A 27,616-nucleotide genomic window follows, 5' to 3' on the forward strand; every position below is an offset into this window, starting at 1 on the left:
TGAAGCGCCATCCTCCACTGCAACTATGGATCTAGCTGCAAGTTTGGAAATCGGGGGGTCTACTTTTGGACACTGGGTCCAGCGCTTGACCACATCAGGGAGGAAAGGAAAACGTGTATCCTTAGAACGTTTAGGGAAACGCCTTTCTGGATGAGCGTCGTGTTTCTGGATTGATTCTCTGAAGTCAGAGTGATCCAAGAAAGCACTCAATTTACGCTTGGGATAGAGGAAACGAAACTTCTCCTGCTCTGCTGCTGCCTCCTCTGCAGAAGGAGCTGGGGGAGAAATATCCAACAGTCTATTGATGGCTGAGATAAGATCGTTTACCATGGCGTCCCCATCCGGGGTATCCAGATTGAGAGGGGTTCCAGGATAAGACTCCTGATCACTCTCTTCAGACGCATCACAGGGCGACTGATTGCGCTGAGACCCTGAGCAGTGTGATGACGTTGAGGGTCTTTCCCAGCGAGCTCGCTTAGGGTGGCTGGGGCTATCATCTGAGTCATAATACTCAGCCTGGGAAGCCGGGGACCCCCTTGCAGTCTGGACTAATTCCAACTGAGGGGGATTAGAGGACAGAGACCTCGCCGTGTCCATAGACTGAGCCCCAGTCATGGATTGCAAAGTTTCAAGGATCTTTGCCATAGTCACAGACATTCCATCAGCAAAAACTGCAAAGTCTGTCCCTGACACCGGGGCAGGACTTACAAGCGTCTCAGCCTGGGTCACTACCTCTCCGGACTCCGGCTGGCGAAGCAGCACCGGATCTGAGCATTGCACACAATGGGGGTCTTTGGAACCTGCTGGTAGAGCAGCCCCACATGCAGCACACGCAGTGTACACAGCCCTAGCCTTGGCAGCCTTGCGTTTTGTGGATGACATGTTGCTGCTTCCTCAGAGCGATCTGGGGTATCCAGCCAGGAAGCGACCTTACAGTGCAAGAAATAACTAAATATATATATCTGGTGACACAGTACACCAATACACACTGAGGCACTAGAGGGGCCAGCTGAAAAGCCGCTTACCGCCCGCTTAAGAGCGGGTGTGTGATCTCCAAAAGCCCCCTAGTCCAGGTCTCCCAGAGCCTTGCGTCCTTCCTCCAGCCAGACTGCATGTAATGGCTGCCGGCGTCCTGGGAGAGGAGGGGGGGCGGGCCCTGGGCGTTCCTGACTAAGAGCGGGAAGCCTGCTTCCCTCTGTGCCTAGTGAGAGGGCTGGAGCATGTAAATCAGGCTCCAGCCCTCGTCGCTGCTGCGAAACAGCGTCTCTCCCCTACCCTGATTGACAGGGTGGGGGCGGGAACGAAGCGGAGCTAGGCCGCAAAAGCCGGGGACTGGATTTATAAACGCCGCCGCCGTAAAAGCGCGGTCGGCGTGTCCCCGGCGCACCACAAGTCACAGCAGCGCCGCCCGGTCCAGTGGGGGTCGGCGCTGCGTTCCCACAACACAAAGTCCCCCAGTAAACTGTAGGAACACTAACTCCAACGTTACGGTCCCCGGCGCACTACAACACCCAGCCAGCCCGGAGTGTGTCTGTGCCTGCCGGGGACACAGAGTACCTGTATGATGCAGGGCCATGTCCCTGATTGTACTCCTGCTCCGTATCCATCAGGTGCTATGGGTCTGTGGATGGAGCCCGGCGTCAGAGCTTAGAGGCCGGCAGGATCCCACTTCCACAGAGCCCTACAAGGGGATGTGGAAGGAAAACAGCATGTGGGGCTCCAGCCCCTGTACCAGCAATAGGTACCTCAACCTTACAACACCATCCACGGGTGAGAAGGGAGCATGCTGGGGGCCCTATATGGGCCCTCTTTTCTTCCATCCGAAATAGTCAGCAGCTACTGCTGACTAAAATCTGTGGAGCTATGCGTGGATGTCTGACCTCCTTCGCACAAAGCTTGAAAACTGGAGAACCCGTGATACCACGGGGGGGTATAGCCAGAGGGGGAGGGGCCTTGCACTTTTTAGTGTAGTGCTTTGTGTGGCCTCCGGAGGGCAGTAGCTATACCCCAATCGTCTGGGTCTCCCAATAGAGCGCTGAAGAAACACAGGCTTATTATGTTGCCTGCGCCGCATGTACGACCCCGCTACCGGCAGGTTCCACTGACCCTCATTGTGTGCACTGTTCGGCCCCTGTGGCACTTACTCAGCCGGAGCCTCTGCTAAGAGGGGCCCAGGGGGAGCCACCTGCTAACACTTTGTTCCCTGGCCCACCTCAGCTGGACCAACAATGTCCTCCCGGGGTATCTCATGGATCCCAGGCTGAGGGTTCTGACACAGACCCCAGCCCCAGACCGACTAAGCGAGCTCGCTTACATTTTCCCTCGACATCATCATATTGTGCAGGGTCTCAGAGGGGGGAATCTCTGGTTGATGATGCGGAGACAGCTGATCAGGATTCTGATCCTGAGGCCGCTCTCAATCTTGATACTCCGGACGGGGACGCCATAGTGAACGATCTTATTGCGTCCATCAATCGTATGTTGGATATTTCTCCCTCAGCTCCTCCGGTGGAGGAGTCAGCTTCTCAGCAGGAGAAATTCCGTTTCAGGTTTCCCAAGCGTACACCGAGTATGTTTCTGGACCACTCTGATTTCAGAGAGGCAGTCCAGAATCACCATGCTTGTCCAGATAAGCGTTTTTCTAAGCGCCTTAAGGATACACGTTCTCCTTTTCCCCCTGACGTGGTCAAAAGTTGGGCTCAGTGTCCCAAAGTGGATCCTCCAATCTCCAGACTGGCAGCTAGATCCATACTTGCAGTGGAAGATGGGGCTTCACTCAAAGATGCCACTGACAGGCAGATGGAACTCTGGTTGAAATCCATCTATGAAGCTATCGGCGCTTCTTTTGCCCCAGCGTTCGCAGCCGTATGGGCGCTACAAGCTATCTCAGCAGGTCAAGCGCAAATTGACGCAGCCACACGCACGTCCGCGCCACAGGTGGCGTCCATAACCACTCAGACGTCGGCATTTGCGTCTTACGCTATTAATGCTGTCCTGGACTCTGCGAGCCGTACGGCGGTTGCAGCCGCCAATTCGGTGGTACTCCGCAGGGCCTTGTGGCTACGGGAATGGAAGGCAGATTCTGTTTCCAAAAAGCGCTTAACCAGTTTGCCAATTTCTGGCGACCGATTGTTTGGCGAGCGTTTGGATGAAATCATCAAACAATCCAAGGGAAAGGATACATCCTTACCCCAGCCCAAACCGAACATACCCCAACAGAGGAAGGGGCAGTCGAGGTTTCGGTCCTTTCAGGGCGCGGGCAGGTCCCAATTCTCCTCGTCCAAAAGGCCTCAGAAAGATCAAAGGAACTCTGACGCATGGCGGTCTAAGTCACGTCCTAAAAAGGCCACCGGAGGTGCCGCTACCAAAGCGGCTTCCTCATGACTTTCGGCCTCCTCACTCCGCATCTTCGGTCGGTGGCAGGCTCTCCCGTGTTTGCGACACCTGGCTGCCACGGGTAAAAGACCGTTGGGTGAGAGACATTCTGTCTCACGGTTACAAGATAGAGTTCACCTCTCGTCCCCCGACTCGATTCTTCAGGTCATCCCCGCCTCCCGAGCGAGCCGAGGCTCTTCTGCAGGCGCTAGGCATTCTGAAGGCAGAAGGAGTGGTGGTCCCTGTTCCTCTTCAGCAACAGGGCCACGGTTTTTACTCCAACTTGTTTGTGGTCCCAAAGAAGGACGGGTCTTTCCGTCCTGTCCTGGACCTGAAATTTCTCAACAAACACGTAAAGACCAGGCGGTTCCGGATGGAATCCCTCCGCTCCGTCATCGCCTCAATGTCCCAAGGAGATTTCCTTGCATCGATCGATATCAAAGATGCTTATCTCCATGTACCGATTGCTCCAGAGCACCAGCGCTTCTTGCGCTTCGCCATAGAAAACGAACACCTGCAGTTCGTGGCACTGCCGTTCGGCCTGGCAACAGCCCCACGGGTTTTCACCAAGGTTATGGCTACTGTAGTAGCGGTCCTCCACTCTCAGGGTCACTCGGTGATCCCTTACTTGGACGATCTCCTGATCAAGGCACCCTCTCAAGAGGCATGCCAACACAGCCTCGACGCTACCCTGGAGACTCTCCAGAGTTTCGGGTGGATCATCAATTTTCCAAAGTCAAATCTGACACCGGCCCAATCGCTCACATACCTTGGCATGGAGTTTCATACCCTCTCAGCGATAGTGAAGCTTCCGCTGATCAAGCAGCGGTCACTACAGACAGGGGTACAATCTCTCCTTCAAGGCCAGTCACACCCCTTGAGGCGCCTCATGCACTTCCTGGGGAAGATGGTGGCAGCAATGGAGGCAGTTCCTTTCGCGCAGTTTCACCTGCGTCCTCTTCAATGGGACATCCTACGCAAATGGGACAGGAAGCCGACGTCCCTCGACAGGAACGTCTCCCTCTCTCAGGCGACCAAAGCTTCCCTTCGGTGGTGGCTTCTTCCCACTTCATTATCGAAGGGGAAATCCTTCCTACCCCCATCCTGGGAGGTGGTCACGACGGACGCGAGTCTGTCAGGGTGGGGAGCGGTTTTTCTCCACCACAGGGCTCAGGGTACGTGGACCCAGCAAGAGTCCTCGCTTCAGATCAATGTTCTGGAAATACGGGCAGTGTATCTTGCCCTGAAAGCGTTCCAGCAGTGGCTGGAAGGCAAGCAGATCAGAATTCAGTCGGACAATTCCACAGCGGTGGCATACATCAACCACCAAGGCGGCACACGCAGTCGGCAAGCCTTCCAGGAAGTCCGGCGGATTTTGATGTGGGTGGAAGCCACGGCCTCCACGATCTCTGCAGTTCACATTCCAGGCGTGGAAAACTGGGAAGCAGATTATCTCAGTCGCCAGAGCATGGACGCAGGGGAATGGTCCCTTCACCCGGACGTGTTTCAGGAGATCTGTTGCCGCTGGGGGGTACCGGACGTCGACCTCATGGCGTCCCGGCACAACAACAAGGTACCGACGTTCATGGCACGGTCTCAAGATCCCAGAGCTCTGGCGGCAGACGCCTTAGTTCAGGATTGGTCGCAGTTTCAGCTCCCTTATGTGTTTCCTCCGCTGGCACTGTTGCCCAGAGGGTTACGCAAGATCAGGGCCGACTGCCGCCGCGTCATCCTCGTCGCTCCAGACTGGCCGAGGCGGTCGTGGTACCCGGATCTGTGGCATCTCACGGTCGGCCAACCGTGGGCACTACCAGACCGACCAGACTTGCTATCTCAAGGGCCGTTTTTCCATCTGAATTCTGCGGCCCTCAACCTGACTGTGTGGCCATTGAGTCCTGGATCCTAGCGTCTTCAGGGTTATCTCAAGACGTCATTGCCACTATGAGACAGGCTAGGAAACCAACGTCCGCCAAGATCTACCACAGGACGTGGAAAATTTTCCTGTCGTGGTGCTCTGCTCAGGGTTTTTCTCCCTGGCCTTTTGCCTTGCCCACTTTTCTGTCCTTCCTTCAATCTGGACTGGAAGAAGGGAATTTTGTTACTTACCGTAAATTCCTTTTCTTCTAGCTCTTATTGGGAGACCCAGACGATTGGGGTATAGCTACTGCCCTCCGGAGGCCACACAAAGCACTACACTAAAAAGTGCAAGGCCCCTCCCCCTCTGGCTATACCCCCCCGTGGTATCACGGGTTCTCCAGTTTTAGTGCCAAAGCAAGAAGGAGGAAGCCAATAACTGGTTTAAACAAATTAACTCCGAATAACGTCGGAGAACTGAAAAACCGTTCAACATGAACAACATGTGTACCCGCAAACAACCAAGATATCCCGAAGGACAACAGGGCGGGTGCTGGGTCTCCCAATAAGAGCTAGAAGAAAAGGAATTTACGGTAAGTAACAAAATTCCCTTCTTCTTCAGCGCTCTATTGGGAGACCCAGACGATTGGGACGTCCAAAAGCTGTCCCTGGGTGGGTAAAGAGATACCTCATGTTAGAGCTGCAAAACAGCCCTCCCCTACGGGGATGTCACTGCCGCCTGCAGGACTCTTCTACCTAAGCTGGCATCCGCCGAAGCATAGGTATGCACCTGATAATGTTTGGTGAAAGTGTGCAGACTCGACCAGGTAGCTGCCTGGCACACCTGTTGAGCCGAAGCCTGGTGTCGTAGCGCCCAGGACGCACTCACGGCTCTGGTTGAATGGGCTTTCAGCCCTGAAAGAACCGGAAGCCCTGCAAAACGGTAGGCTTCCAGAATTGGTTCTTTGATCCATCGAGCCAGGGTGGCTTTAGAAGCCTGCAACCTCTTGCGCGTACCAGCGACAAGGGCATCGGAACGGCGTACGGGCGCCGTGCGGGAAATGTAGACTCTGAGTGCTCTCACCAGATCTAGCAAACGTAAATCATTCTCATACCGGTGAACCGGATGAGTGCAAAAGGACGGTAAGGAGATATCCTGATTAAGATGAAACGAGGATACTACCTTAGGGAGAAACTCCGGAATGATGCGCAGCACTACCTTGTCCTGGTGAAACACCAGGAAGGGAGCCTTGGATGACAGAGCTGCCAGCTCAGACACTCGCCGAAGCGATGTGATCGCAACGAGAAACGCCACCTTCTGTGACAGGCGAGAAAAGGAAACTTCCTTCAGAGGCTCGAAAGGCGGCTTCTGGAGAGCAACTAGAACCCTGTTCAGATCCCATGGATCCAACGGCCGCTTGTACGGGAGTACGATATGACAAACCCCCTGCGGGAACGTGCGCACCTTAGAAAGACGTGCTAGACGCTTCTGAAAAAACACGGATAGTGCTGAGACTTGCCCTTTGAGGGAGTCTAGCGACAAGCCCTTTTCTAACTCCTATTGTAGGAAGGAAAGAAAGATAGGCAATGCAAATGGCCAGGGAGACACTCCCTGAGTAGAGCACCAGATTAAGAAAATCTTCCACGTTCTGTGGTAGATCTTAGCAGACGTGGGCTTCCTAGCCTGTCTCATGGTGGCAACGACCCCTTGGGATAATCCTGAAGACGCTAGGATCCAGGACACACAAGCCACACAGTCAGGTTCAGGGCCGCAGAATTCCGATGGAGAAAACGGCCATTGAGACAGTAAGTCTGGTCGGTCTGGTAGTGACCCCGGTCGGCCGACCGTGAGATGCCACAGATCCGGGTACCACGATCTCCTCGGCCAGTCTGGTGCGACGAGTATGACGCGGCTGCAATCGGATCTGATTTTTGCGCAGTACTCTGGGCAAGAGTGCCAGAGGTGGAAACACATATGCGACCAATCTTGCACTAAGGCGTCTGCCGCCAGAGCTCTGTGATCGCGCGATCGTGCCATAAATGCCGGGACCTTGTTGGTGTGCCGAGACGCCATTAGGTCGACGTCCGGCCCCCCCCCCAGCGGCAACAGATTTCCTGAAACACGTCCGGGTGAAGGGACCATTCCCCCGCGTCCATGCCCTGGCGACTGAGGAAGTCTGCTTCCCAGTTTTCTACGCCCGGGATGTGAACTGCGGATATGGTGGATGCTGTGTCCTCCACCCACATGAGGATTCGCCGGACTTCCTGGAAGGCTGCTGACTGCGTGTCCCTCCTTGGTGGTTGATGTATGCCACCGCTGTGGAGATGTCCGACTGGATTCGGATCTGCTCCCTTCTATCCACTTTTGGAAAACTAATAGGGTAAGATACCCTGCCCCGATTTCCAGCACATCGAACTGAAGGGTGGACTCCTGCTGAGTCCACGTCCCCTGAGCCATGTGGCGGAGACAAACTGCTCCCCACCCTGACAGACTCGTATCTGTCGTGACCACTGCCCAGGATGGGGGCTATGGCAATGAGGTGGGAATAAGCCACTATTGCAGAGAGTCCTCGGCCGTCAGGGAAAGGGAGACTTCCCGTCCAGGGAGGTTGACTGCCCATCCCATTGGCGGAGAATGTCCCATTGCCGTTGGCGCAGATGAAACTGCGCAAAGAGAACTGCCTCGATGGCTGCCACCATCTTCCTTAGGAAGTGCATGAGACGCCTTAAGGGGTGCGACTGGCCTTGAAGGAGAGACTGCACCTCTGTCCGCAGTGAACGCTGCTGGTTCAGCGGAAGCTTCACTATGGCTGATAGAGTATGAAACTCCATGCCGAGATACGTTAGTGATTGAGTCGGAGACAGATTTGACCTTGCCAAATTGATGATCCACTCGAAAGTCTGGAGAGTCTCCAGCGTAACATTCAGGCTGCGTTGGCATGCCTCGAGGGAGGTTGCTTTGACGAGTAGATCGTCCAAGTACGGAATCACCGGGTGTCCGTGAGAGTGCAAGACTGCTACCACTGCTGCCATGACCTTGGTGCCCACCCGTGGGGCTGTCGCCAGACTGAATGGCAGAGCTACGAACAGAAGATGTTCGTCTCCTATCACAAAACGTAGAAAACGTTGGTGCTCCGTAGCAATTGGCACGTGGAGATAGGCATCTTTGATGTCTGTTGAGGCAAGGAAGTCTCCTCGAGACATTGAGGCAATGACGGATCGGAGGGATCCCATCCGGAACCGCCTGGCGTTCGCATGCTCGTTGAGCAGTTTCAGAACCAGAACAGGACGGAAGGAACCGTCCATTTTTGGAGCCACAAAGAGATTGGAGTACAAACCCTCGCCCTCGTTCCTGAGGGGGGACAGGGATCACCACTCCTTCTGCTCTTAGAGCGTCCACCCCCTGCAGCAGGGCATCTGCTCGGTGGAGCGGTGGGGCCGTTCTGAAGAATGGAGTCGGAGGACGAGAACAGAACACTGTCCTGTGCACGTGAGCACAATGTCCGTCACCCACCGGTCAGTGACCTGTGGCAGCTAAATGTCGCCAAAGGCGGGGGAGTCTGCCATCAACCGCGGATGCGGAGAGAGAGAGAGAGAGCTGAGAGTCCTGAGGAGACCGCCTTGGTAGCGGTTCCTCCGACTGCCTTCCTTGGGCGAGATTGAGCCCGGCCGGAATCTGAGCCCGTCTGAGGTTTTGTAGCCCTTTTGCACGAGGACAATTGGGACCTGCCGGAGCTTGGGAAGGACCGAAACCTCGACTGTACTTTTAGGACAGTCTTAACAGGGTAAGTCGCAGTGCAGACATTGCGGGGTTACGGACGCCTCTGCGGTACAGATGTCCCTGCTCAAGGTCAGCTGCGCAAGAACAGCAGAAAAGGTTAGGTTGCCAATACGGCTGTGGATGCCGGAGCAACCGACACGCCGATAGCCTCCTAGACAGATTTCAACCAGAGTCCATCTGTCTGTGAATGGCATCTTGAAGTGAAGCCCCATCTCCAGTGCAACTATGGCTCTATATGCAAGCCTGGAGATTGGAGAATCCACCTTTGGACCCTGGGTCCAGCGCTGACCACGTCAGGGGAAAAAAGGGATAACGTGTATCCTAAAAACGTTTGGAGAAGACGCTTATCTGGTAAGCGTGGTGTTCCTGGACTGCTTCTCTGAAGTCAGCGTGGCCAGAAAAATACTCAATATCTGCGTGAGACACTGAAAAGGAACTTCTCCTGTTCGTCTCCTATCTCCACTGGGGGAGCTGAGGGAGAAAAATCCAACCTTCCATTGATGGACGGTATAGGATCATTCCGTATGGCGTTACCACCCGGTGTATCCGGATTGAGAGCGATGTCAGTATCAAAGCCCTGAAGAGCTGCCTTTTGGTCAAGTAGATTGCCCATGGGTGCAAGTCTCTATATTATGACTACTCCGTCCCTGTCCATGGACAGGGTTGACAGGAGGTTTCTTTGGCCACAACTAGTAGAGCCCCGGCAGACGAAGTGCTAGAGACCCCGGCAGACGACGTGCTACAGGGGAGCATGCACACAATGGGACGGTGTCATGAACAGCATCCCATGTAGTAAAAACAGCACTGAAATCTGTGTTGCTTTTTTGCCGCTGCCGACTAGCTATCTAGAAGTATATAGCCAAGATTGGTGACCGTACATTGCAATGTATAGCATACAGGCATAAAGTACAAATGACCACTGCAGCACAAGCAATACAAGCAGCATAGAAGCCTGTGCCCTGGCACCCCTGCTCTTCTGCTGCTGTATACTAGTCATCTAGGGGAATATAGCCCAGAAGAGTGACCCTACAGTGCAATGTATAGCATACAAGCACAAGTACAAATGAACACTGCAGCACATGCAATCCAAGCAGCATAGAAGCCTGTGCCCTGGCACCTCTGCTCTTCTGCTGCTGTAGACTGGTCATCTAGGGGAATATAGCCCAGAAGAGTGACCATACAGTGCAATGTATAGCATACAAGCACAAGTACAAATGCACACTGCCGCCCATGCATACAAGCAGCATAGAAAAAAACCTGTGCCCCAGCACCCTTGGTTTTCTGCTGCTGTAGTCTAGCCATTCCAGAAGAATATAGCTAAGACTAGCGACTGTACAGTGCAATGTATAGCATATCAGCATAAACACAAATGAACACCTCAGTCGTGCAAAACAAGCAGCCTAGAAAGCCTGTGCTTTAGCACACCTGCTTTCCTGCTGCTGATGTGTCGCTCCCCAAGCGGGCATATAGCGACCTATGTAGTTAAAAACAACACATGTATACACTGCAGTTATATCGTGGTCAGCACTATGTGTGCCTCTTACCGCCCGCCTATAAGCGGGTGTATGATCGCCACCGTCCTGCCTTGGAGCCGAAAGTCCGAGCTCTGCAGTAATGGCTGCCGGCTTCTTCCCCAGCTCGTGTGAGTAGGGGCGGGCCGTGGGCGTGCCCCCAAGGCAGAGCGGGAATCCGGCGTCCGACAGAGTGCAGTGAGAGGGCTGGAGCATGTAAAAAGGCTCCAGCCCTCGGCGCTGCTGATTGCTCAGCGCCTGTCCCCTTCCCTGAGTGACAGGGAGGGGGCGGGAACGAAGCGGCACTAGGCCGCAGAAGCCGGAGACTGGAGTTATAAGCGCCGCCGCCGTAAAAGCGCGGTCGGCGCCCAGTCCCCGGCGAACTACAAGTCCCAGCCGCGCCGCCGCTCCCGGAGCGTCCGGCGCGGTAGTTCCCAAAACACAAAGTCACTCAGCAAAGCTGCAGTGACTGTAACCCTTTACTGTCCCCGGCGCACTAGCACACCCAGCAAGTCTGGAGTGTGCTGTGCCTGTGTGTACGGGGACACAGAGTACCTGTAATGGTGCAGGGCCATGTCCCTGAACGGTACTCCAGCTCCGTATCCAGCAGGTTCAAATGGGTCTGTGGATGGAGCCCGGCGTCAGAGCTTTGAGGCCGGCAGGATCCCACTTCCTCAGAGCCCCTCAGGGGGATGTGGAAGGAAAAACAGCATGTGGGCTCCAGCCGCCGTACCAGCAATAGGTACCTCAACCTTACAACACCATCCAGGGGTGAGAAGGGAGCATGCTGGGGACACTATATGTGTCCTCTTTTCTTCCATCCGAAATAGTCAGCAGCTACTGCTGACTAAAATCTGTGGAGCTATGCGTGGATGTCTGACCTCCTTCGCACACAAAGCTAAAACTGGAGAACCCGTGATACCACGGGGGGGTATAGCCAGAGGGGGAGGGGCCTTGCACTTTTTAGTGTAGTGCTTTGTGTGGCCTCCGGAGGGCAGTAGCTATACCCCAATCGTCTGGGTCTCCCAATAGAGCGCTGAAGAAAAGGGTTTGTCGCTCGGCTCCCTTAAGGGACAAGTCTCAGCGCTCTCTGTGTTTTTTCCAGAGGCGCCTAGCCAGACTTCCACAGGTACGCACGTTCCTGCAGGGGGTTTGTCACATCGTTCCTCCTTACAAGCGGCCGTTAGAACCCTGGGATCTGAACAGGGTGCTGATGGTTCTTCAGAAACCACCATTCGAACCAATGAGAGATATTTCTCTCTCACGCCTTTCGCAGAAAGTGGTTTTTCTAGTAGCAGTCACTTCACTTCGGAGAGTGTCTGAGCTAGCAGCGCTGTCATGCAAAGCCCCTTTCCTGGTTTTTCACCAGGACAAGGTGGTTCTGCGTCCGGTTCCGGAATTTCTCCCTAAGGTGGTATCCCCCTTTCATCTCAATCAGGATATCTCCTTACCTTCTTTTTGTCCTCATCCAGTTCACCAATGTGAAAAGGATTTGCACTTGTTAGATCTGGTGAGAGCACTCAGACTCTACATTTCTCGGACGGCGCCCCTGCGCCGCTCGGATGCACTCTTTGTCCTTGTCGCTGGCCAGCGTAAAGGGTCACAGGCTTCCAAATCAACCTTGGCTCGGTGGATCAAGGAGCCAATTCTCGAAGCCTACCGTTCGGCTGGGCTTCCGGTTCCCTCAGGGCTGAAGGCCCATTCTACCAGAGCCGTGGGCGCGTCCTGGGCTTTGAGGCACCAGGCTACGGCTCAGCAGGTGTGTCAGGCGGCTACCTGGTCGAGCCTGCACACTTTCACGAAACACTATCAGGTGCATACCTATGCTTCGGCGGATGCCAGCCTGGGTAGACGAGTCCTTCAGGCGGCGGTTGCCCACCTGTAGGAAGAGGCCGTTTTACGGCTCTCTTACGAGGTATTATTTTACCCACCCAGGGACTGCTTTTGGACGTCCCAATTGTCTGGGTCTCCCAATGGAGCGACAAAGAAGAAGGGAATTTTGTTTACTTACCGTAAATTCCTTTTCTTCTAGCGCCAATTGGGAGACCCAGCGCCCGCCCCTGTTTTTTTGTGTACACATGTTGTTCATGTTGAATGGTTTCAGTTCTCCGATATTCCTTCGGATTGAATTTGCTTTAAACCAGTTTATAATTCTTTTTCCTCCTTCTTGCTTTTGCACCAAAACTGAGGAGCCCGTGGGAGCACGGGGGGTGTATAGGCAGAAGGGGAGGGGCTTAACACTTTTAAGTGTAATACTTTGTGCGGCCTCCGAAGGCATAGCCTATACACCCAATTGTCTGGGTCTCCCAATTGGAGCTAGAAGAAAAGGAATTTACGGTAAGTAAACAAAATTCCCTTCTTACCGGCCTCCTGGACCTGTGCTGTGTGTGACTCCTCCTCCTCCTCCACCCCAGTACTGCGAGTACTCGACCCATTGCTACCCCTCCTGCTCAGTGCTGTGTACCCCCAAATGCCACGTATCACTAGTACTGTGTCCCCCTAATGCGGTATGTACTTCACTGCTGTGTACCCCCTCAGCGCTGTGTAACCTCCCACTGCTGTCCGTGACCCCCAGTACTGTCTGTACCCACCTGGGTAGTGTCTATGCTCCCCCAGTGGTGTCCACACCACCTAATGCTGTCACCAGTGCTGTCCATGCCATAGTTAGTGCTGTCCATGCTCCCCAGTCCTGTGTGCCACCCCCAGTGCTCTGTACTCGGCACTGCTGTTGCTCCCACTGCTGTCTATGCCCCCCCAGTCCTGTCTGTGCCTCCCTAGTGCTGCCTCCTAGTGCTGTCCTTGTCCCCAGTCATGTCCATGCCCCCCTAGTGATGTATACACCCCCAGCCCCTCCTGTGATGTACATGCCCAAAGGCCTTCCTGTGATTTGTACTCCCAGTGTCTCCTGTAATTTATGCGCCCCAGCGTCTCCAGACCAGGACAAACCTGGAAAAGCAGCTGTGAGAAACATGATCAACATCACCGAACATCACAGCCGCACCAAAGAGAAGCAGCTCCAGCCACCACAGGAGGAGTGAGTTAAATTGTTTGACCAAATATAGCCGGGTAATTTTCAAGTTGATAATTTGGTGCAGCCCCCAATGGTTGGTAGAAAATTCCAAATGGCCCCCAGCAGTAAAAATGTTCCCCACCCCTGGTAAAAGGTCATAAAATGAATATTCCATTTCAATATCAATATACTACCTAAATTATATATTATCCCACATCATTTCAGCAACCATATATATCCCAGCTACACAGTGCACTCCATTCCAGAAAATTATTACCCAATTATGAGAAGGACCTGGTCTCCATACTGTCTTTGCAGTAGTGGTCTCCATACTGTCTTTGCAGTAGTGGTCTCCATACTGTCTTTGCAGTAGTGGTCTCCATACTGTCTTTGCAGTAGTGGTCTCCATACTGTCTTTGCAGTAGTGGTCTCCATACTGTCTTTGCAGTAGTGGTCTCCATACTGTCTTTGCAGTAGTGGTCTCCATACTGTCTTTGCAGTAGTGGTCTCCATACTGTCTTTGCAGTAGTGGTCTCCATACTGTCTTTGCAGTAGTGGTCTCCATACTGTCTTTGCAGTAGTGGTCTCCATACTGTCTTTGCAGTAGTGGTCTCCATACTGTCTTTGCAGTAGTGGTCTCCATACTGTCTTTGCAGTAGTGGTCTCCATACTGTCTTTGCAGTAGTGGTCTCCATACTGTCTTTGCAGTAGTGGTCTCCATACTGTCTTTGCAGTAGTGGTCTCCATACTGTCTTTGCAGTAGTGGTCTCCATACTGTCTTTGCAGTAGTGGTCTCCATACTGTCTTTGCAGTAGTGGTCTCCATACTGTCTTTGCAGTAGTGGTCTCCATACTGTCTTTGCAGTAGTGGTCTCCATACTGTCTTTGCAGTAGTGGTCTCCATACTGTCTTTGCAGTAGTGGTCTCCATACTGTCTTTGCAGTAGTGGTCTCCATACTGTCTTTGCACTAGTGGTCTCCATACTGTCTTTGCACTAGTGGTCTCCATACTGTCTTTGCACTAGTGGTCTCCATACTGTCTTTGCACTAGTGGTCTCCATACTGTCTTTGCACTAGTGGTCTCCATACTGTCTTTGCACTAGTGGTCTCCATACTGTCTTTGCACTAGTGGTCTCCATACTGTCTTTGCACTAGTGGTCTCCATACTGTCTTTGCACTAGTGGTCTCCATACTGTCTTTGCAGTAGTGGTCTCCATACTGTCTTTGCAGTAGTGGTCTCCATACTGTCTTTGCAGTAGTGGTCTCCATACTGTCTTGCAGTAGTGGTCTCCATACTGTATTGCAGTAGTGGTCTCCATACTGTCTTGCAGTAGTGGTCTCCATACTGTCTTGCAGTAGTGGTCTCCATACTGTCTTGCAGTAGTGGTGAGGAGGGAAGGTCCAGAGTATCCAACCAGACCCCCACATCCTGTAGAACTTTTTCAGTGCACTTCATTTGAGACACATCCCCCTCTCCAACCAAACTACAGCGTTAACTCTGCCGGAGGAGCCGTCCAGCCAGTGGTAGGCCAATAAGTTTCCTAGCCTGATCTAATAAACGCATAATACCGACCATCACCGGCAAGCTCAAATCTGGCCCCCTCCAGGAGACCCAGAATACACGTAGCAGATCTTGGCTGCAGGCGTCTATCTTGCTCCTAAACTGAATCAATACCGGCTCCAGATTTTGAGCATAGTAATCACGTGGTCGGGCGCTAACCACTATCCCAAGATATTTAAATGTCTCCACCATCAGAATTGGCAGCCCCAGAGTGGCGAAATTAGATGGTAGCGGATCTATAGGGAGCAGGGCCGACTTTTCCCAGTTTATTACGAGCCCCGAGCGCCTGTCAAATCCTTTAAGAATATTAATTGCTGGGACCACTGATGTCCCCACCTCCCCAAGATACAGTAATACATCCTCATCAGGGAAACCTTATGCTCCAGACCACCAAACTCAAACCCTTTTACCTCAACGGATGTGTGTAGCAGGGGTTTAATTGTTGCTGCAAACAATAAGAGGACAACCCTGTCTCGTGCCCCTAATCAGATTAAAAGACGACGAGGTACAGCCATTAACCCGAATCCTGGCCCGCGTTGAGGCATATAGCAATATGACCCAGCCTATAAACCTAGAGCCCAGACCCGGTTTCCCCAAAACTACCCATAAGAAATTCCATTCAATACCATCAAAGGCCTTGTCTGCGTCTAATGACAGGAATGCCCTCGCTCTATTTCTCTCCTCATATCTAAGCTGCGTCCCTAGAAATAAACGTCGCAGATTAACGGAGGTGGATTTATTAGAGATGAATCCAGTCTGGTCCTCATGGATCACCTGGGACAATCGATTAGCTAATATTTTGGCAATTACCATATTTTTCGGACTATAAGATGCACCCTGGTTTTAGAGAAGGAAGAAAGAGAATTTTGTTACTTACCGTAAATTCTTTTTCTTATAGTTCCGTATTGGGAGACCCAGACAATGGGTGTTTATCTTCTGCCTCCGGAGGACACACAAAGTACTACACTCAAAAGTGTAGCTCCTCCCTCTGAGCTTATACACCCCCTGGTAGCCAGTCCTAGCCAGTTTAGTGCAAAAGCTGAAGGAGAATAGCCACCCACAAGTAGAAACGAGTAAGAACCGGAACAACCGGAGACTCTGTCCACGACAACAGCCGGTGATAACACACGGAACAAGAAAATTGCCAACAGGCAACAGGGAGGGAGCTGGGTCTCTCAATATGGAACTATAAGAAAAAGAATTTACGGTAAGTAACAAAATTCTCTTTTTCTTTATTGTTCCTTTGGGAGACCCAGACCATGGGACGTTCCAAAGCTGTCCCTGGGTGGGAATAAACAGAAAAAACTAAGAAGTAGGCGGAGCCTAACTTCAACAAGTGGGTGACAGCCGCCTGAAGGATGCGTCTGCCCAAGCTCGCATCTGCCGAAGCATGAGCATGCACTTGGTAGTGCTTTGAAAAGGTATGCAGGCTAGTCCAAGTGGCAGCCTGACAGACTTGTTGAGCCGTAGCCTGGTGCCTGAAAGCCCAAGAGGCACCGACAGCTCTGGTCGAGTGTGCCTTGATTCCCGGCGGGGGAGGCGCCTGCGTACTCTGGTAGGCGTCCGAAATGGTCGATCTAATCCAACGGGCCAAGGTCGGCTTAGAAGCAGAGAGACCCTTGCGCCGCCCTGTGGTTAGCACAAAAAGAGAGGTGCACCGCCTAAGCGCAGCGGTGCGAGACACATAGATCCGGAGCGCCCGCACCAGATCCAGAGTATGCAACGCCCTTTCAAAGCGATGAACAGGAGCCGGACAAAAGGAAGGCAGGGAAAATGCCTCGGTTAAGGTGGAAGCAGCAACCACCTTAGGGAGAAAGTCCGGAGTCGGACGGAGAACCACCTTGTCTTGATGAAGGGAGGACTCCGAAGAGAGTGCAGCCAAAACAGAGACTCTCTTGAGGGAAGTTATGGCCACTAGAAAGACCACTTTCTGTGAAAGACTAAACAAAGAAATCTCCCTAAGAGGCTCAAAGGGGGGTTTCCGGAAGCCGTGAGGACCGAATTAAGGTCCCAGGGCTCAAAGGCCGCCGGTAAGGCGGAATGATGTGAGATGCGCCCTGCATGAAGGAGCGCACCTGGACCAGCCGGGCGATACGCCGCTGGCACAACACTGACAGAGCCGAGACCTGTCCCTTAAAGGGATAGTCCTAGCTACAGACCAGACTGTAGAAGGGACAGGAGGGTCGGCAAGGCCAAAAGGCCAAAGGATACTTCCGAGCTCGAGTCATAGTGGAGATGACTTCAGGAGGGATACCAGAAGTCGTCAAGATCCATGACTCAAACGCCACGCCGTCAATCTGAGAGCCGCAGGTTCTGGCGGAAAGACGGACCTCGTGAGAGAAGGTCTGGACAGTCCGGGAGATGCCATGGCACCCCTACGGACAGACGGAGCAGGTCAGGGTACCAAGCTTGCCTGGGTCAGTCTGGAGTAATGAGAATGACCCGACGGCCTTCCTTTCTGATCTTGCGCAGGACTCTGGGCAAGAACTAGAGGGTGAAACACGTAAGACAGACGAAGCTGGGACCAAACTTGAACCAGTGCGTCTGCCGCAAAAACCTGAGGGTCATAGAGCCACGGTTTGACGGCTGAGACAATCTGCCTCCCAGTTTTCCACGTCTGGGATGTGGGCTGCGGATATGGTGGACTAGGAGTCCTCCGTCCACTGAAGAATGCGATGAACCTCCAACATTGCCAGGCGGCTGAGTGTCCCGCCCTGGAGGTTGATGTAGGCAAACGCTGTAGCGTTGTCTGACTGGACTCGAATGTGCCTGGCCGCCAACAGATGGTGAAAGGCTTAGAGAGCTAGAAACACAGCTCTGATTTCCAGCACGTTGATCCAGAGGGCTGATTCGGACAGGGTCCAAGTGCCCTGCGCTCCATGGTGGAGATATACTGCTCCCCAGCCGGATAGACTAGCATCTTGGTGAGGATCACCCGGGACGGAGCCAGGAAGGAGCGTCCCTGAGACAGAGAGAGGGGCCGAAACCACCACTGAAACGAGCCCCTGGTCTGTGGCGAAGCCACCACCCTGTGGAAGGAGGAAGTCCGCTTGTTCCAACAGCGGAAAATATCCAGCCGCAGAGGACGCAGATGAAACTGGGCAAGGGAATCGCTTCCATTGACACCACCATCTGATCCAGCACCTGTATTAGGTGCGTGATGGAACGACGTCGACCGCCAGCGGAGGGACTGCTGTTTGACTAAAGGCAGCTTCACAAGTGCCGACAGAGTCTCGAATTGCGTCCCTGGGTACGTGAACTTCTGGGTCGAAGTCAGAGTGGACTTGGACAGAATGACAAACCACCCGAATTGGTTAGAGTGGCGAGAGTGAGCGAGGCACTCCGCTAACAGTTTGCACTGGATGAAGCCCAGACTAGAAGGCTGTCCAGGACAAAAGGATCACTGCCAACCCCTAGAGGTGCAGGACCGCAATCACAGCTGCCCCGACCTTGAGAATACTCGAGGGGCCGTGGCTAACCCCAAGTGAAGAGCCACGAATTGGACCACTCTGATTGCAAAACGTAGCCAACGCTGGTGTGAAACTGCGATTGGCACATGCAGATAGGCATCTCTGATGTCGATGGATGCTAGGGAATCTCCTTGGGTCATTGATTGATCGCAGAGACTCCATGCGAAAATGCCGCACCTGAACATGCTTGATGAGAAGCTTGAGATCCAGGTCGGAAGGCACCGCCCTCTTCGGGTACTAGGAATAGATTTAAGCAGAAATATCAGAACCGTTCCCAGTCGGGAACCGGTACAATTACTCCAGTGGCCTGCAAGAATGCCACAGCCTGTGAGAAGGCGGCGGCCTTGGAGCAGGGGGGAGTTGACAGAAAAAATCTGTTTGGCGGGCTGGATAGAATTCTATCCTGTAGCCGTGGGAGATGGTATCTCGCACCCACTGATCGGAGACGTGTTAAAACCATACGTCACCAAAGTGGGAGAGCCTGCCACCGACCAAGGACGTTGCTGGCGTGGCCAGATAGCCAGGAGGAGGCTGACTTAGTGGCAGCATCTCCTGCGGTCTTCTCGTGCGCCATTTGGGTTTACGATCCTTGGCTGAGCCAGTGGACGAGGCCGAGGGCTTAGAGAACGATCAGATGGAGGAACGAAAAGAACGAAACCTCGACTGATTCCTGCCCTGGACAGGTTTCCTGGTTTAGGTTTGTGGCATGGAAGAACTCTTCCCGCCAAGAGCTTCCTTAATAATTTCATCCAGTTGTTACCGAATAGTCTGGTCCCAGCAAAAGGGAGCCCAGCAAGGAACTTCTTTAGAAGCATCCGCCCTCCACTTCCGAAGCCACAGGAGCCTGCGGATAGCGAGGAAATTAGCCGAGGCCACCGCAGTGCGGTGAGAGTCTCCAGCAGGGCAGACATGGCATAGGATGGAAAGACTGAAGTCTGGAAGTTAAGGCAACCATTTCGGGCAAAGAGTCCCTGTGAGGGAATGCATCTCCTCTAGAGAAGCAGAGATGGCTTTGAAAGCCGCACTGCTGCAAAAGCTGGGGAGAACGAGGCCCCTGCCGCCTCCATACAGATTTGTCCAGAAGGTCAACCTGGCGGGACAGCAAAACCTTAAGTGAGGAGCCAGCAGCCACTGATACAACGGTGAATGAGCCCACTCCTTGACCACCTCTGGTGGAAAGGGAAAACGGTCATCAGAACCACGCTTTGGGAAGCGTTTGTCAGAGCAGACCCTGGGCTTGGTCACAGTGGCCTGAAAACTGGAGTGGTTAAGGAACACACTCCTTGTTCTCTTAGGCAAGGTAAACTGGTGCCTTTTTGCCAGAGAGGGTTGCTCCTCTGATACTGGCGGATTGAGGTCCAGTACAGAATTAATGTACAGTGGGATCCTTAGAGAGGTGCCGTCAGCCACTGATACAACTATCCGGGCTGAAATACTAGACACCGGAGGGACCACCCTTGGTGAATGAGCCCACTCCTTGACCACCTCTGTTGGAAGGGGGAAACAGTCATCAGAACCACGCTTTGGGAGCGTCTGTCAGGACAGGCTCTGGGCTTGGTCACAGTGGGCTGAAAACTGGAGTGGTTAAGGAACACACTCCTTGTTCTCTTTAAGGTATACTGATGCCTTTCTGCCAGAGGGGGATACTCCCCTGATACAGGCGGATTGAGGTCCAGTACAAATATAATGGACGCAATCAAATCATTAGCATCTGCATCACCTTCGGACAGATCAATGGTACATTAAGTAGCGTCCGAGCCCCCAGTAAAGACATCCTCCTCGTCCAGTGAGTTAGCTCGTGAATCAGAGCTGCGGGACGGGGAAGGACAGGGGACCCTGCGTCTCCATTTTAGGAGGACGGGGTCTGAGACCAGATGAAGAGTCCTCTGAGAGCTTTGCTGAGCGAGCCGTAGCAGCAGAAGCGCCCTGAGAAGGGGGCTAATGCATGCTCAGCACCACCGGGGCAGCTGGAGGGACCACTGATGAGCCTCCAGGCTGAGGGACCACTGTGTTTATGTGCTCGGTACAGGCAGTACGAGTCTACATGCAGTGCATATTAAGAACAGCCTTGCAGCCTTGCTCTGACGTGAGACATGCTGCAGAAGTGGGGGCTCTGTCCAGAATGACCCCCAACAGAGTATATAAACAGAGAATATAAGCAGCTGCACAACTGGAGGTTGTGGCTTGCCAGACCGTTTAACATACATTTCTGTGCCCTCCAGTCCCCCAGCCCAGGCCCCCATTTGTCACAATGTGGTATCTCTGTGCCTATGCAGACATTGAGAACGCTGAGAAAATGGCGACCGGAGCGAGGAGAGGGGGCGGGGCCTACTCTGAGAGCGGGCAAATGAGGCATACAGAGGAGGGAATCTTTCCTCAGTGAGGAGTGTCCGTTCCCTGTGCTGCACAGTCGCTGGGCGGAGCCGCACTGTCCCTCTGCATGACTGACATGCAGGGGCAGTGAAACCGAAACTAGGCCTCAGGCGAAGCCGGGGCCTAGATTTAAACATGCGGCCAGCGTGCAGGCACCATCGGCGCGGTTCTCCAGTGAAAACTGGAGAACCGGCCGGAAATGTTACCACAGTCATATAACACACTCCCCCCAATAAATAAGTACAAGGGACCCCTGGAAAGACCACTGTCTGTGGTAATAACGTCTCAGTACTTAGCTTGTGAGACGCAGGTGCCAGGTCCCTGGGGGATGAGCGCTCCGTCCGGCAGAATCCTGAACAGGGCTGCGGATGGAGACCGGTCTCCTGCAAAGCAGTGAGAACCGTGATGGCTCCCACTTCAAGCCAGAGCCCCAGGGGATGGTGAAGGAGCGCGGCATGTGAAGGCTCCAGCCTTGTAAAATCAACCTTAACAGCACCGCCGACACAGTGGGGTGAGAAGGGACATGCCGGGAGTCCAGACTGGACCCGCTTTTCTTCCAAATCTTTGAATACAAAAAATCAAAAATCAGAGAATGCATGTGTGTGTGACCTCCTGAACACAAAGCATTGAAACTGGCTACCAGGGGGTGTATATGCTCGGAGGGAGGAGCTACACGTTTGAGTGTAGTACTTTGTGTGTCCTCCGGAGGCAGAAGCTATACACCCATGGTCTGGGTCTCCCATAAGGAACGATGAAGAAGAAAAAAAAAAAAAGTATCTTATAGTCCGAAAAATACGGTAATGTAATGTCTAATGTGAGAAGCGAAATAGGGCGATAGGAATCCAGTGCGGTCGGATCCTTCACAGGTTTCAGAATCCGGACAATAATAGCCTCCTTCATGGATGCGGGGAGGGACCCCTGCTCCTCAGCGTCTGTGGACCGATCAAGAGTCACGACAGGCTAATTAGAAGAGGCGCAGAGGTCGCCAGCAAGTTGGACTTTTGCAGCTGAGGATCTCTAACTTACCACAATGCAATATAATAAATTGGTGGCTTGGCATTACATACTAAATACATATAAAAAAGGGTTCTGGATCTGAAAAATGAAATTTGCAAACACAATTTAATAGGAATATAAAAAAAATGTTCAAGTATAAACTCGTTACCTTGGTTGTCATCACAAGTTCATGATACACAATATAATCTGGGGTAAAGCCCATTCCAAAGAGGGAGCTGGTTGGGTGCAAGTGACAAGGCATTCCTGTCCGTACATTGACGTATTCACCGATTCCCTGCAGGAAGAGAATATATACATGATTGCTCGGCTCCTAGAAATACTATATACTCTTGGTGTCGAGGGAGGAATTTGGGTGAAGACTGCTAATGGAGTCTTCGTTTGGGATATACAGAGACGGTGCCGTATTAGCTGTATACCAGTGCCGATATATCAATGTATCAGACAATGAATACATGACAAACGGGTGTTCACATTTTTCACCAACCTTCAGCCTGGCGGCTTGATGAAAATAAGCTGCACAGATACATTTACGAACCACATCCCAGTCGGATCCACAGGACGATAAGGACATGCGCTGAGCCACCATGATATCCTTCAGCTGTGCACGGACTTCACGGACCTGATTCAAGAGAAAGGTCAATAATAAAAAGATTCAATAATCTGTATAATGTAATAAAACGAAGCGGTGCCGCACTGAACCGTGCAATACCTTACACCGAATACCTTGGAACAGCCTCAATCCTCCTTTTAGAAGAAATGGTAATGGGTGCATGTGGACGAGGAGAGGAGCTATCCAGAACTGAAGACCATAAAGTAGAAAACCACGGCATACACCATCCAAGATCCAGAAAGTGCTGTTATTCCATATAGCGTGCAGGTAAAATGGCGCAGGCCCCCCAAGGACGACGGCCGTTTCGCACCTTGTGTGCTTCATTGGACCCGTAGAAGCACACAAGGTGCGAAACGGCCGTCATCCTTGGGGGAGCGCCTGCACCCGGCTCTCTTTTCCCCGCACGCTATATGGAATAAAAGCACTTTTTGGATCTTGGATGGTGTATGCCGGGGTTTTCCACTTTAGGGACATCAATATTCTGTATAATGTGAGGAAGTCACAGTGGTTTTACAATCGCACGCACCTTTCTCATTGCCTTGGCGTGGATAAAATGCTGATTGCACCAGCCGCTTGAATAGTTGTTGTTTTTCCATTGGAGAAAGACATTTAAATACGTTAAGTGGTCACTTTCTGGGACGGCAAATTTCTCCCTTACTTGATCGCTCTCTTCTTCACGTCCCTAGTGACAAGCGAAAATAATAATAATAATAATAATAATAATAATAAAGAAAAGCGGACACGCTCCTAATAGGCAAAGCCAAAATACTGATACCCCCAATATAGATACCTTTGGTCTATAGAAGATTGCTGGCACAGATAACATGGACACAACAATGAGGATTTCAGCGCTACATCCCATATCACACGACACGATCAGCATCTTTGACAGCGCCGGGTCCAGAGGAAACTCTACCATAAGACGGCCAGTGGATGTGAGTGAACCTGGTAAAACGATATCACGTTACCAAAATATATTGGTCACATAAGGAGTTTCTTGGAGAAAAAAAACCCCAAAACCTAAGGATCGCTTACCTGTATTGTCAAGAGCCCCCAAAATCCACAGCTGGTACATGGAGTTGAGCATGTTGTCCTCAGGAGGGGGGTCCATGAAGTGAAAAAGAAGAAGGTCCTGCACCCCTAGTGACTTAAGCAGCAGGACCACATTAGAAAGGTTGGTGCGCTGGATTTCCGGTACTGTGGTGCAGAGCAGCTCACTCTTATAGGCACTCTGAGTATAAAGCCTGTCAGAGAGAAGAGCTTGTTATAGACATACAGCACATCGGACATGGCCACAAAAGGAGCCTGCAGTAACTAAACACTTTCCACAAGACAAAACCACAGCTGCCCTAGTATTTTATCACCACTCGCCAGCAAAGGTGACACCACAGTCAAAGTCACATTAATGGACTTAAAGCGCACCAATCAGGATTTTCCTATATCACCTAAAGCCAGTGCTATACTGGCACTATCAGGCTGATTCTATACATACCTTTAGTTGTCAGCTCGGATGTATAGGTTTTGAAACACAAGCAAGTAAAGTTTGTAAAATGAGCAGCTTTTTGAGTGGCAGTAATAACTGGGGTGGGGGTATTCATAGTGATTCCCGCCCCCCTGCCTGTCCATCCTCCCCTGTTATTTATGCTATTATAGAATCATTTTACTAAGTGACTAGAAGGACCTGTGCTGACGTCATACCCATGTGACCAGAAGGGGCAGGGCCTCATCCAACAAAAAATATTATTGCTTCCTGGTATCAGCTGTGTTGGCTGAGGCCCCGCCCCTTCTGGTCACATGGGTATGACATCAGCACAGGTCCTTCCATTCACTTAGTAAAACGATTCTATAATAGAATTAACAAATAATAGGCAGGGGGCGGGAATCACTATGAACACCCCCCCCCGCTGTCAGCTGGTTGGCAGCTGCTCATTTCTCTGATGCCTCATTGGGGGACACAGGACCATGGGACCATGGGTGTTATGCTGCCTATCCATAGGAGGACACTAAGTAGATGCAAAAGCATAGCTCCTCCTCTGCAGTATACACCCCCTGGCCGGGCCAGGCAACCTCAGTTTTAGCTTAGTGTCTGTAGGAGACACTTCCTTTCAAGGTTTATTTTTTGAGGGCGACTGTTTCCTTTTAGGACCGATCTCCCACTACCCTCAACGGGTGGGAACGTGGAGTGTCGCCTCCACGTACCCCCTCCTGCGACGCTGGATCCTGGGCTGGACGACTGGTTCCACAGACACCGATTTTCCAAAGCCCAGGGTAGAGGCCTGTGCCCCTATAGCCCAATTCCTCAGCCCGTCTTTGCAGGCATTGAGTTGAATATGGCACCAATTCCTCAGCCCCTCTTTGCAGGATCTGAGTTGAATATGGCACCAGTGTGACCAGACACAGCAAGCTGACACTGCTATTTTCACTGCCAGGACTGAATCAGTGTTTAAGGCGAGATCCCCCCTGACTGGTTTCCCAGACAAAGGGAGAAAAGACGCTGCAGGGAAGGCTCCCAGGACATTTACAGTATTTATTATGAGAAAGTCCCTTGCTGATTGCAAGGAGGAGAGCCCCAAGGATCCTGAACACACAGTGTTAACTTTTCTCAGCTTGCTGGCTGGTGGGGGGGGGGGGGGGGGGAGTCACTGCTGTTTGCAGAAAGTCCTGCACAGATAATTTCCAGGTGGCAGGGGTAGGGCACAGAGCTCAGGAACTCAAGCTGTTTATTTGCTCTAGCAGAAAAGCCGGCTGATAACCACCAGTGACAAGCTGTGTGCTGACTGGAGGGAGAGGGAGGAAAACTATCAGAAGCTCCCTTCCCGCCGTTTCTTTGCTACCCACAGCAGAGGGGGGGGGCACACTGATTTCTTCTTCGCGCTCTTCTAGCGCTACGCCCCCCCCCCGGCGCGGCTGCGATAAGCCCCGCCCCCCCAGGAAAGCGTGCGAAGATCTCTATAGAGCTTACTCCCTCCTGAGGACAGGGCCATCGGCTGATTCTGGTGAGGTGCTTGTTTTACTTGTAGCCCTGCTGAGCATTGCTCCCCCTCCTGGCATACTCCTATTAGGAACATGCAGAATTCTAAGGGCACTAAGAGTGCTAAGGCCCACATAGTCTATTATTCAGCCTGCACTGCCTGCCATGCTGAGCTACCACGTAAACACACCTCTTCTCTCTGAGTCCTGTGCCCCTATAGCCCCCCAAGATCCCACTGCCACCACCGCCGCAACTGTCAGCCCAGAGCCTAGGGCTCCCAGCCCACCGGAATGGGCACAGTTTCTGTCTCAATCCATGGTGCTGGCTATGCAATGTCGTCCTCCACACCCTTCTGGGTCCCTGCACGGAACGCAGCCTGAGGATACCCCTATGGAGGATCCTTCTGAGGAAATCCGGGCACATGCTTCACTGGTTGCAGGGATCAGGAAAAGAGCACACGGCCGGGTGTCTCCAGCGGGCTCTCCCTCGGGAGCACACAGGGCAGGCTCTCCCACACGCTCCACGGCTTCTGAAGAGCTGGAGGAGGGAGAATGCTGTTTGTACCAAGAGGAATCCTTGGTTTCAGCCTCCCCAGATGATCAAACTGCAATAGACTCCCTTATAGGAGCAATCAACCAAACTCTGCATGTGGAGGATCCCCCATCCACTACCACTGACCATGTGGTCACCTTTAAGAGGGCAAGGAAACCCCAAAAGGTTTTCGCTGATCACCCAGAGTTTCAGGATATCCTCACAAAGCAAAGGGAGAAGCCTGACAGGCGCTTCGGTAACCGAAAACTCATGGAGTCCTGGTACCCTTTTGCCTCACCTGCCCCTAAGGGCTGGGCCGATCCGCCCTCGGTCGACCCCCCGGTCTCCCACCTTACCACAAAGACGCTCCTGTCTTTACCCGATGGTTCCTCCATCAAGGACCAGACAGACAGGTGGAGCACCTCGCCCGCTCTGCTTTTGAGGCTGCGGGTTCCTCTCTCTCGCCCTACTTTGCCTCTGTGTGGGTCGCAAAGGCGATCTCGGTCTGGGCAGAATCCCTTAACACTTCGCTTGAGGAATCCCAGTTCACTCATACCTTCACAGAGGTAACAGCTCAAATTGCCGCTGCGGCGGAGTACCTCATGCAGGCCTCCATGGACGCTGCTACCTGCGCAGCGTTTGCTGCCTCAAATACCATAGCCATCCGTAGAGCTCTCTGGCTCCGACAATGGCGAGCGGACTCTGCCTCCAAGAAGTCTCTCATGGGCCTTCCCTTTTTTCCAGACCGATTTATTTGGCGAACGTCTAGACAAGCTCATTTCTGACGCCACGGGAGGAAAAAGTACCTCCCTCCCCCAACTGAAGTCCAGGACGTCCTTCACCAGACGTCCACAGTCCTCGTTCTGCTCCTTTCGGAACTCATTTGGTTGGTCGACATCCCGTGCTGTCCCTGCCACCAGCCGCGGACTACGCAGGGACCGACCTTCTCAGCTCTCCCAGAAACCCACTTCGTCATGGCAGCCTAGACCGAAACAGTCCAGGACTAGGGAGACTTGGCCACGACGTTTTCCCCCCTCATGACTCCTTTGGCGCCCCGGAAGACACACTCATTGTAGGAGGTCGACACATCTGGGCTGCCGCCTCAGACAAATGGGTGTGAGACCTTGTGTCTTCCGGTTACCACATAGAATTTCGGACCCGACCCCCGAGTCTGTTCTCTCTCTCTCAAACCCCCCAAAGACTCGAAAACGATGAAGCTTTTTTCGCAGCTATCCACTCGCTCCAAACAGCAGGAGTGATAATACCTGTCCCAGACGACGAGAAGTTCGGGGGTTTTTATTCCAACCTCTTTGTAGTCCCCAAAAAGGATGGGTCAGTTCGACCCATCCCGGACCTCAAACACATAAACAAACATGTGCACGTACAGAGATTCAGAATGGAGTTCCTAAGGTCCATTATTGCATCCATGGTCGAAGGGGAATTCCTCGCCTCCATAGACATCAAGGACGCGTACCTGCACATAGCCATCGCCCCACATCACCAAAAGTTCCTCCGCTTCGCAGTTCAGGACTCCCACTTTCAATTTGTAGCTCT

At 52.6% G+C, this 27,616-nt stretch overlaps 1 protein-coding gene across 1 annotated transcript in view; it reads right to left on the reverse strand.

The window, feature by feature from the left end:
• DHX38 (DEAH-box helicase 38) overlaps positions 1 to 27,616 on the reverse strand; it is a 178,840-nt gene that overhangs the window by 8,876 nt on the left and 142,348 nt on the right. Inside the window, exons 19-23 of the mRNA XM_075326033.1 lie at positions 23,596 to 23,804; positions 23,351 to 23,505; positions 23,087 to 23,242; positions 22,435 to 22,569; positions 22,099 to 22,224 (exon numbers count right to left, since the gene is read on the reverse strand). Coding sequence (XP_075182148.1) covers positions 22,099 to 22,224; positions 22,435 to 22,569; positions 23,087 to 23,242; positions 23,351 to 23,505; positions 23,596 to 23,804 — 781 coding nt within the window. The remainder of the gene's footprint in view (positions 1 to 22,098; positions 22,225 to 22,434; positions 22,570 to 23,086; positions 23,243 to 23,350; positions 23,506 to 23,595; positions 23,805 to 27,616) is intronic.

The sequence above is a fragment of the Anomaloglossus baeobatrachus genome, chromosome 10, assembly GCF_048569485.1.
Source record: "Anomaloglossus baeobatrachus isolate aAnoBae1 chromosome 10, aAnoBae1.hap1, whole genome shotgun sequence".
Lineage (NCBI taxonomy): Eukaryota > Metazoa > Chordata > Amphibia > Anura > Aromobatidae > Anomaloglossus > Anomaloglossus baeobatrachus.